This window comes from Berghia stephanieae, chromosome 2, assembly GCF_034508935.2.
Source record: "Berghia stephanieae isolate SIO BIC M18660-M18661 chromosome 2, UCSD_Bste_1.3, whole genome shotgun sequence".
In the NCBI taxonomy this organism is placed as follows: domain Eukaryota; kingdom Metazoa; phylum Mollusca; class Gastropoda; order Nudibranchia; family Aeolidiidae; genus Berghia; species Berghia stephanieae.
In genome coordinates this window covers 2,597,735-2,609,113 of record NC_088361.1, presented here as the reverse complement: position 1 = coordinate 2,609,113, position 11,379 = coordinate 2,597,735, and the positions used below count along the sequence as shown (strand labels likewise).

Here is an 11,379-nt window from a genome sequence, read left to right as displayed (position 1 = left end):
AGAAGTTATCTTTGATTACCAGTTAAGCATTTCAACTCCAAATTTTGAAATGGCATATGGAAACATAATTTTATAAAGTTGGAATTTTTGCTCTAGGCAACTTAATTTTGAGAATGATCACATATTTCTTCCAAAATAGTACTAATTGTTATCTTAGTCAAACGAAAATTACAATGCTTTGGTAATATTGACATTTTTTATATATTTGATCTAAATTTAACTGTAATCTGTGAATTCTTTGGCACAATTTTAATATAATAAACAACCTGGCAATACTTTTCGTCATTCAGTCAGTCATTCAGTTGCGTTTACTTGTATAATAATAATCTGTGGTTAGTCTAATTTTTATCGTAGGTGACGTGTATTTTTATTTCCAGAAAGCAATTTATCTGATATGATTGATATTTTAGGTACCTCAAATAGTTATTAGAGTAATGCAAATATAGAACTAGGTCGTTTTACAGATTTGTTGAGGGACTGGTTTTCAGAGGCTGCGGCCTCAGTCTCAGACCCAGACTCAACGACACAGGCCCAGCTCGGATCTTTGGTTCTGACTTCCAAGGTTGCCATATTAATATCAGTTTTTACAGCAAAAAAAAAAAAAAAAAAAAACAAGATGAAAATGAATGAACCAGCGGGGGTCATTCGAAGAAATCGACCAGGGACAAAGATCAAGGCGAGTGAAAATATTTTTGCTAATGACTATTGAGTATTGAGTTGACTGAAACTGAAACTGAAACTCATACTCAACTTCATATCTATATCTAGAGAATGAATGGCCAGTAAAAGTAAAGTCCCAAGTAAAAAAAAAAGACAATAACAAGTTTAACTAACACATGAATATTTGAATTGATTTGAGATCAATTTTAGCACCACACCAAAGCATAGCACAAGCACTGACACTGGACACCTCTATAACTATAACAAAAATCTGGAAATTTGCGTCCAAAAATTAAAATAGTATGACATTTTCGTGTTCTCACTGTGACTCTTAACACAAATAAAATAAATAAATATCTATAAATATGATATTTAACTTGTAATTATAGATGTTGTTCTAAAAATTGTCCAGAATGAGGAATAATTACATCACTAACTGTAGCTCAATTGATTCAAAAGATGAATTTTTATTTTTATATAATATTGTCAATTTCTCTTAATATAGAGACGTGGCCCTAAAAAGATATCCCCTCACAGTTTGACCATATTCGAGACCTTTTTTGCCTTCACTTTTAAATAAATAATATTTTTTGAAAAAAAACACATGTTACAGTTACAGCTATCTCTCCAGCTTTTTGATTCTACATTTTTTAACAATACAATTTATTTGACTCGTTGATCCGGCTCTCTTTGACTATTTCTTGCTCCACTTTAATTCTGCTGATATGCGCGGTCTGCAAAACCAGTGAAATGTTCCTCCCTTTTAAATTCATGAAAATTAATCATGCAACAATATTCAGGCCTGTAAATTCCGAAAATTGTCGGAATTCCGACAGTACGATTTTGCTCTAGATGGTAAGATACGCTTGCTATGAATTCTGACATTTTAAAAAAATGTATTCATTGCCTACTGTCTGCCCGCACGTAGCTAGCTAGTGTCGGTCTCTAGCGTTCGCGAGTCGTCGATCACACACAACGTAGTCAGTAATCAACTAACACACATAGCGTGTTGGGGACTGGTCCATTTCTTTCTATTTTGCTACCAACACACACACGTTGTTCCGTTCTTCATTTTTCAAGTCCATTCATTATCTATATCCAGTTGAAGTGAATGGGAAAAATATGAATGAGAAATAAATATTTTTCTTCGAATAAGAAGGTGAATGAATGCATATATCGGAAGTTTTCTCTCCTTTGGCATACGACCGATTCTCTTTTCCTCTATTCTCGTACGATCGTAGTTTTTCAGTTATTTATTAATTCAATTAGTCTTCCTATTCAATATTCCTGAAGTATTTTTAGGTCGCAGTTGCGACTTACTTACCTTAGAAAAAGGTGTTAAAAATAAATTTAAATGGTCTTGACTTGAAGAACAAGACACCAACGGCGATTTCTTCTCTTGCTATGTGCGGAAAATTGAGGCACGGGGAATGGCATTTTGTATTTATTACCAACGTCGTCTTATTTATGGATCGATAGGAAAGTCCTTTTTCGCAAGGCATGCCGAATCATGTGTTGTTAATCCACTTTTTTGGTTTGGTTGGTCTATTTTCGCATACTCGAAAAGTTCAGACAATTTTTTCACCAGCCATTTACAGGCCTGAATATTATATAATTATAATGGTTATATATGTAAAATTATGTGAGATTGTGTAAGGTCACTGTATTGCATGCAGGAATATGATTTACAAATAAGACAATATGAACGTATAGCGGCAAGACAAATTATGTCTTTTCAAGCTCTATCCAGAAATATGAAAAGTTGTCGTAAGAAAATTCACAATGGGCTTTCATAACAGACCAAAACATCATTCCACATGTAATATTTATATTGGATTCGTGCAAATATTATACCCCTGGATGATAAAAACTACTTACGTTGCACATCATTTTGAAAATATTTATGTGTGAAATTATTTTTTTATTTTTTCATCTTTTGTGACAGGACTGGTGCAGCTGGGATGATGAGTCATTTGAGGAAATGGATAGCACCCTTGCAGTTCAACAGGTTAAGTAATTAGATCTTATAGACTGTTCACTTTCGTACAATTATCTACATGACATACGCTCTGGGAGACACATACTCCAGTACAGGAAACTTAAATTTTTTTTCTGGTTTTACTTCTAGTTTGCTATGAAAACATACTTGTACCTCAGAAACTTAAATGTTTCCCTTTTCTTTGCAGCTTTTTATGTCTTAAAATATTTCTTTCATTTGATAAAAAAACAACCTATTTCTCTCTTTGACTTAATTCACTGTTTAGTGGTTACAAAACTGTACTCTGCGGACAATTAAAAACAAAAAACTTGAGCTTTTAAATCACGCAATATCCACCTAACATACTCAAAGCGCTTTGTAAAGGGTCCCTGACTAACAATGACACGTAATATGTAGAACAAGACACGACGCCTGTCAGGGCGATATTACAATTTTTTTCAGAGAGCAACAACTGAGGACAGTGAGAGAATGTGAGTAAAGAGCCTTTTCCAATTACTCTTTTCAACTATGCGCAGATGAGGCTCGAACCCAGGATCTTCTACTTCTAATCTGAAAGTGTCATACTTGCTATTTTTAAATGACATTTATATCACATGGCCTTTTTCTGAAAAAAGTTAATCTGATTTAAGAGTTATTGAAACCAATGTTTTTGACTCTCATATTACCAAGAAATGTTGGTTTTGGAGAAAATTTTTTGTTTTACAAATCTTGAACTTTGGTGGACACGGGTTCCTTTTTACAACCGGAAGACTTTAGTTATACAGGGTGTTATTTTATTACTACCTGATAAAGAATTGCTTAAAATTTAGAAATGATATTAACATCTAGTTCTTTTGCATAGTTTTTGAGCTTTAGATAATTTGAAAAATAGGGTATTTGGGATGGAAATCGGCATTGCATCTATTTATTGTATAGGTCTGAATAGATTGTGTTTCAGAGACTCAACTTTAAGCTGCCCGGAGTGGGAATCAAACCAGGGACCTTCTTGTCGGGAGGCAAATGACATACCACAAGACAACACAGCCAAATTGCGAGCTATTATATTTTTCATTTGTGGATTTTTGAAAATGATTTGTTTTACCTCTGTTCAAGTTGTTTTATTGATATTATCATTTTGATTTCAGTTCATTCAACAAGCTATTAGAAAGGATTTTACCAATGTTGAAGAAATTCTTAATCCACCAGAAGGACAAGATGAGGGAGTTTGGAAATATGAACATTTAAGGTACCGATATTTGTTGAGACTATTTATCTTTTGTTTTTCTTATGGTCGTATGGAATTAGTTGTTTTGTTTATTCTAATAGTCTTCATTTTCGTCTATCCAAATGAAAATGGTACCATTTTGTCAGTCTGTAGTACATCTTTAGAGGTCTCAGTTTGCTCAAACTCAAAAGCTTGATTCCAGCAGGTAGGTTGTTCCATAAGTAATCATATTCTGGGGGGAAAGAGCAAAGATAATATTAGATGGGGAAGGGAGGATATTGAAAATTTGATAGTTTGACTGTATAGTTATTTTTTATTTGACTTTGGTAAAATCTTGTGTTATCTTGAGGCCATTTAATATAATATTAGCCACACATTTGCCAAATTCCATTCCCCCCCCCCCCCCCCTCCCAACAACTGCAATGATAACAAGAAGTCGGTTTTCTTTCTGTTGCATAAACTTCCTTCCATTACGTTATGATGTTTGCTTCCATTACTTTATAATGTTTACTCATGGTTTACATAAGCACTCACTGCATTTTTACTTGATTGATTTTCTCATGCCTATTTGAATTTTGTTTCAGACAATTTTGTATGGAATTAAATGGCTTGGCTGTAAACCTTCAGGTGAGCGGTAAAGAGTCCTTTTTTTAAAGCAGATATAGTTATCAGAGAACCTCTCAGAGACTGTTCTATTTCAAGCATATAATCTCTGTATCCTATTAAAATTTTAAAGAAGCAAACACATTTTTTTGCAAGTTTTATGCTTATAGTTATAGCACTTTGTATGTTTCTATTTATATTGTATCTTTTTGTATTTTAAAATATTTAAATTCCAGTTTTAGTTTTGTTTTGTTTTGTTTTGTTTTTGTTTTTTTTTCGAACTTCAAATTAAGGACTTATATAACCTTGAGAATAAGAGAAATTTTGGATGAGGATGTCAGTCTGATAATGATAATCTTATTTTGATGTTAATCTGACTCATATGTTTGTTTGCCTGCTTCTAAGAAGTTCATATCGATTTCAATAAATCCTTGACATAGCTTTCTTTAATAGTGAGAGATAAATCTTTTTTATTTCTCACGGATCTAACTCCTGTTATAATGAAAATTTTCTGTTTTTGTTTCTCAACATTATTTTACCATTAACTTTTTAATTCAAAGGTAAAGCGCTCGTTTTAGATTTTTAGATTAGTTCTGTCAATTTGTAAAAGCACTATACACGTATTTTCAAATTGTTAAATTAATAAATTAAATTGAGATGTTGCCCTCACATTTTTCTCAATATTATATTACCAGACGGAGTGTAGCCCTGAAACTTGTACACAAATGACAGCAACGGAACAGTGGATATTTCTATGTGCAGCTCACAAAACACCAAAAGAGGTCTGCCTGTTGTAAATTCTTATTACTCACATGAAATGTGTTGTTTCATTGTGAACTAACACTAGATAACTCTATTCATTACTCCATGGATAGCGAGTTCACTATAGGTCACATTATTTAGAGACTGACTTTTTGTATTTGTAGCTTTTAATAATCTCCCAGTCAGATATGATCTCATATGGAAAATATTTGATTGTATTAATAAGTTATATTATTCTGTTTGAGTTTGAATTCAATACTATATGCTTGAAATATTTTTAAAAAAAAAGAAAAATATACTCATAAAGAGATGTTTAATTTTTGGTTAATGCAATTTAGTCTGCAAAGAGATAAAACTGAAAAGTGAAGAAAAAGAATGGAAAGTCCCAGTAGCGGGTATATACCGTTTTAACGGGAAAAAAAAAAGATTTTTTTAGTCTATATAATATATGACTTGTTTTGTTTTTTTTTATTTGGTAAGATGTGATAAAAAGTCAATATCAAAGGATTATGCAAAGGTGTCCATGGTTTATGGGATTCTTTAAAAGTAATTACAATGCAGAGAGGATATATGACAACACTTATATCCAAATTATGTTTATTTTGATATGACATCAAATTCTCATTTATTTTTGCTATACAACATTAGTAATTTAAAATCTTGTATATCGATGTGAATTTTACCAGAATACGGTTATATCATCATTACTTTCTATTATTATTGTCAGTAATTGGTCTTGAAAATATTTTAATAACAAAGACATAATCTATAATGTGCTAACAATATTCTGCAGTGAAATAAAACACAACAGCCAATGATAATGTCAATATCCTCCTTTGGTATAAAATTACAGCCATTTAAAATTCATAGATATTCCAAGAATCATGGTCAGTGGTGAAGTCTAGTCCCAAATGACACAAACGCTTCTCTGTACCAATACTGGTACTGGGAATTCCTGATATTACTTTACTTTCATCAAATAGGCCATTTAGAAATGCTTCCTATCATCATTACTCGTAATCACCAACTCTGTGCAACCCTGTCTGCCAGGACGATCCGATGGTCTCTGTCTATAACCAAATGATACAGTCAAATTAAATTAAACATCATAAATTTCAAAATCAGCTCTTTAAAGGGCCATCAAATCATCCAGATTGACTTCCCTTGTTGTTATTTTCCATTTGTTCCCGTTTCATTTTTTGCAAAGTCTGATATATCGACAAGGTGCTTATATCGCCATTATACCTCATTGTTTGATTTTGAAAACAGCAACACCAGGTTTTTAAGCAGATAGTCAAATTGAACAATGTCACATTAGATAATTTTAAAAATAAAAGTCGATGAAATAACATGATGATATATAACAGGGTTTCCAGCAAAGTTCTAAACTTGTCAACTTATGTTTTGATCTTAAATCTTTAAGTTGTGGAGTAATAAATGTCTCAAGGAATATTTTTTTCTTTTTAATCAAAGAAAATTTAGATCTCTAATTGGACAAAGTTGTGAATTTTATATGAGTGACAGGCTTTGTTTAGCTATTTGTTTTGTTTTTTTTTTAAACCGAATGGGTGTCAGACATTTTCTTTTTAAAATTTTTTTTTTCCTGATACATAAATTTATTCCAGATCTGTTAAAGAGTATGTTTTTATTTTTCAGTGTCCTGCCATAGATTATACCAGACACACTCTTGATGGTGCAGCTTGTTTGTTGAACAGCAATAAATATTTCCCAAGCAGGTGACTGACTAATGAATGATCTAGAAATAATTTGGTCTTGGTTTTTTTTGTTTTCCAGTCGTAAATAGTGCAATAAGTTTTATAATCACCATCTTAGGCATTATTTATAGCTTTTTATTTTCTTTTATTTTTTTTTTTGAATGTGCATAGAAACTGGGCCTCCATGAAGTTTCTGCTCCACTTGAAGCTAGATTTAAAGAGGGAAGGAAAAAAGCTCCTCAGTTAAAAACAAAAATGAACTTCAAAGGAGACCATTTTTGTTCTTTCTATTTTGTCATCTTTCGAAGCTGTTATATTGAAGCTTAGTCTCACTACATCAAATCTTACTGAAAGATAAGAACACTTTAATTTAAACATGGGAAAGTTGACATGTTGAAACTTGGAACGGGAAAAGTGATCTTTTGAAACACTTTTATTGATTCAGGATACTCAATTTGATTGATTATTCCATAGTCCATAAACTTTTGTAATTCAGATATTACAACAATGATTTCTGTCTTCTTCTTATTATTATTGTTGTTGTTGATTTCCATATCACTATCATTATTGTTATTCGTGTTTATCATTCTGTAACTTTGAATTTTCAGAGTCAGTATCAAGGAATCATCTGTGGCAAAACTAGGATCTGTTTGTAGACGAGTGTACAGAATATTTTCCCATGCATATTTTCATCATAGGACCCTTTTTGATGCATATGAGGTGAGCCCAGCCCCAAAAACATTCTGGTTTGCTAAGATGATAATTTAACCCCTGGTAGTAATTCTCTACTTGTTTTTTCTGGTAGCAACTTGTATTGTAGTAAATTATGATTTAAATCAACGATTTTCCCTTTATCCAGAGATATTATGTTCACTCTATATTTTCTGTTGAGTTTCTATTCAATGATGTGCTAAGATAATGACTTTTCCGAAACGCCAAAACATTGCAGTATCTCTTTCAATCCGGTAAAGAATTGTGGTGATATGGAAGGATTAAATCATACCACCATGCCTTCAGAACAGATGAATGACCAGCTAACAAAATAATAACTCTGAAAAGGGGGGGGGGGGGGCATGGCTTAACTTCAATTCAAGCAGCTAATGCTGCAAGCTTGGTGAAGTCATATCAACAGATTAATGAAACATTTACTGACAAGGGAAATAACAATGTAAAACTTGGTTTAAGATTATAATGATTAGTTCCGTTAAAAAAAAAAAGAAATGAAATGATTAACTAATTTTATTTTGTCTCCCAACATCTCATTTTTTTCTCCGCAGAATGAAACATACTTATGTAGGAGATTTACCCAATTTGTGACAAAGTATAACCTTATGTCCAAAGACAATTTGATAGTCCCTATTATGGAAGATCAGCAGACACTGGAAGGAGAGAGCGAAGCATAGATCTTTTTTTATTTTCATTCTTTTGTCTTAATCGGCATGTGTCTAAATAATTTTGAATTGAAATGTATGTTTGAAAGATATTGCATGGCACTCTGCTGCATATACCATTGACGAAAAGAAAAAATGAATACAAAAGATTGACTTAGAAAATAATTGTATCATTTGATTAACTAACTTTTATTATCTGCAAAATTGCAGTTGTTTCATTTAATAATGAACTGAATAAAAAATATGTTGTTCTTTTTAAAATGAAGAAGAGACTTATATTGCTTATATCACCAGAACACCATCATTTTCTGTTCTACCTTTCGCTGTATCAGAAAGGAAATTTCTCCATATTTCAAAGGGAAGGCTCAAATTCTTGTTACTGCCAGTGGTGTAACTTTGTCTCTTTAGTTCAGAACCAGTTAGAATATATTTAAGTCATGTGTCAATTATTTCTTTTGATAAAAAGTTATATTTATCAGAAAAATAACTACAGCAAGATTAGGTATTTAAAATGATCCAAATCCAAACAAGCAAAATGACTTCTTGAACACAGAATCGAGAGCTTCCCTTTAAACATAATAATAATAATAATAATAATAATAATAATACAAGGGCGGGCTGATATATAAGTTCCGTTTTGTGATGGCTTTTTTTGTTTTCAACAGCACAAACATACATAATACATGAAAAGAAAGCTTAGAATCTCAGCTACATATTGTGCCAATTATTGTTGTCGGGTCAGATGTTTGAACTGTCTTGGGTTTTATGACAAGTACGTGGTCTTGTATTGTCATGTTGGATTATCGAATCTCTACCACCTCATACCTGTGCAAGTCTATTTTCGAAGGGTTGTAGAGTTGAAAACAGATTGTTCAGAGTTCACTGTTTGCCCTTGTTCATGAAATTCCATTTGAACTTTGCCTTCCATCTCCCAGTAAATGTTAAACAAGAGCTTTCTCGCAGAGACAATGGCTTTGAATTTCTTTGGGCTTTGAGAAGAGTCATGCCTGTTCTCCAATTATTGCACTTTGGTTCCCAGGTCGTAGTGGTGGACCCAAGATTCATCACCAGTCAAAATTTTCTGCAGAAAAGTCTCTCCTTACTTGTCATGTCATTTCAAATGTTAGGTACAAAAATCTTTTCTCTGCGCTTTCATTTCTGAAGTTAGTTGCTTGAGATCCATAATGCAGAGACTTTTCAATAACCCAAGAGAGATGTCACGATATCGTGTACTCGTTCTTTTGAAATCCCAACTTCATCAGTGAAATCTTTTTGTTTTACGCTTCAATTCGACCTAATCATATGGTCAGCTGCTTCTTGATTACTCTGTCAGATGCAGAAAGTGGCCTACTTGGTCGCTTGCGATCTCTGTTGGGACATCTCCTTGGAAAATTCTATCCCACTCTCAAACTGCGCTATCAGTTTAGACATATCACCATAAACGGCCTTCACTCTTTGATGGATGTTGTGCTGTGCAGCATTCTTCTGCTGTAAGAAATTCAATAACAGGGCTTCGTTTGACAAGAAATTCATTATGCCGCCATTTTCTCAAACGCGTTATCTTAGTAAGATTGGGACGTCACTCAGTTATGAGCACAAATGATGTCACATGAATCAGTTGTTACACATTTAGTGTAGAAGTATGGTTTGAGAATGTGTGTGCGAAATTTCATGATTGTACCTGAATTATGTTCTGATTTATATATCAGCCTTCCCTCATAATAATAATTGATGGGATTTGTAAGACGCCAATCTCCACAGACAGCAGGCTCTAGGCGCTAACATAAACAATTAGAGATTGAAAAGAAATGTTTTTATTTTCGCTTTGAATCATTTATAGTCTATCGTCTCTCTTAGTTCCTGTGATAGATTATTCCAGATTGCTGGTCCTCATTGTCCCATTGTTTTTTCAGTCATGTCTGTGGGACAAATCGGAGTGTTGTGTGCCTGCATATCTGAGTCCCAGGTGGTTTGTTTTATATTGTACTATGAACTTGGCAAGGTATTGCAGGACACCTAGGTAGAATACACATGATGGGTGACGGTAGTAATCTTGTAGGTCATCCTCTTTTCCCACACGCAAACATTGCAATATGGTAAATTGGAAACACTACATGTCCTTGTTTGATTGAAAATAAAGCAAATGTCGTAGTTTTTTTTATTGAAAATCAAGCGAGTACTGTCGTTTTCGGCAACATCCTTTACAATGGTGTGAGGGAAAGATGTTCTCATATTTATGGTGTGAAAGGTAGGAAAGTATTTCACTTGCTTGATGAGCTTAAAAAACAAATAGACAAACAAAAAATGTCAAACATTTTATTGTGTATACTGATTACACTTCACTCAGTGTAGCAGAAATGTGTAATTTATTATTTATAACGCTGAATATTGTAACTCTGGTCTCAATATAATAATATTATTATCAATATAGAACATTTTCATCACCATTTTTTTAATTTTTTACCAATCCATCTGTATTGGTATAACTCCATTTTCTTCACCCTTTTTTTTTTTTTGGAATACGTAATTGAAAGTAATTTATGTAATAAAAATAGACAACCAAACTTACCTTTTGTCATTCATTCTGTAATTTCGTGTTTTTAATGAATTTTTTAATTCTGAGGGATGGGGAGTTCGCTTGCTTGTCTTTTGTCCATTTCTTTCTGTTTTCCTTTTCAACTTTGCTATTTGTAATTGTCCTGGAATGAGACCACTTGATTTTACCTGGGCCTCGGCTGTTAAAATAATTTTCGGTATAGTCTGCTATTTTTATTTTTAAAAACGAGAATACTTTGTTATTGTTTTTGTTTTGTTGTTTTTTTTTTTTTTTTTTTTTTTTTTTTTGGGGGGGGGGGGGGGGGGTGTTTAATGTCAGAATTTATCTAAATAAACAGGTAGCTAGTATAATTTTGATCTGAGAAAGAGTAGTTCATAATTGTTAATAGTCATTAATCATGTCGCCTCAATGCTCTTAACTTAATATTTTCTTTTTTTAGCTTATTTTTTTTAAGTGCTCTGAGCAGAGTCCCTTTGTCTTACATTTTT

At 32.6% G+C, this 11,379-nt stretch overlaps 1 protein-coding gene across 2 annotated transcripts; it reads left to right on the top strand.

The window, feature by feature from the left end:
- Nucleotides 1-10,898, top strand: LOC144964165 (MOB-like protein phocein). 2 transcript variants are annotated; one of them, XM_078898117.1, is made up of 8 exons: nucleotides 1-676; nucleotides 2,606-2,668; nucleotides 3,784-3,884; nucleotides 4,448-4,490; nucleotides 5,162-5,248; nucleotides 6,885-6,964; nucleotides 7,552-7,663; nucleotides 8,221-10,898. In XM_078898117.1, exons 1-8 carry the CDS (start codon nucleotides 617-619, stop codon nucleotides 8,344-8,346), a joined length of 672 nt encoding a protein of 223 aa, XP_078754243.1. In that variant the 5' UTR covers nucleotides 1-616; the 3' UTR covers nucleotides 8,347-10,898. The 2 variants fall into 2 exon arrangements, with proteins under 2 accessions (XP_078754243.1, XP_078754244.1); XM_078898118.1 differs by having other exon boundaries at nucleotides 260-332.
- The last annotated feature ends 481 nt before the right edge of the window (nucleotides 10,899-11,379 follow it).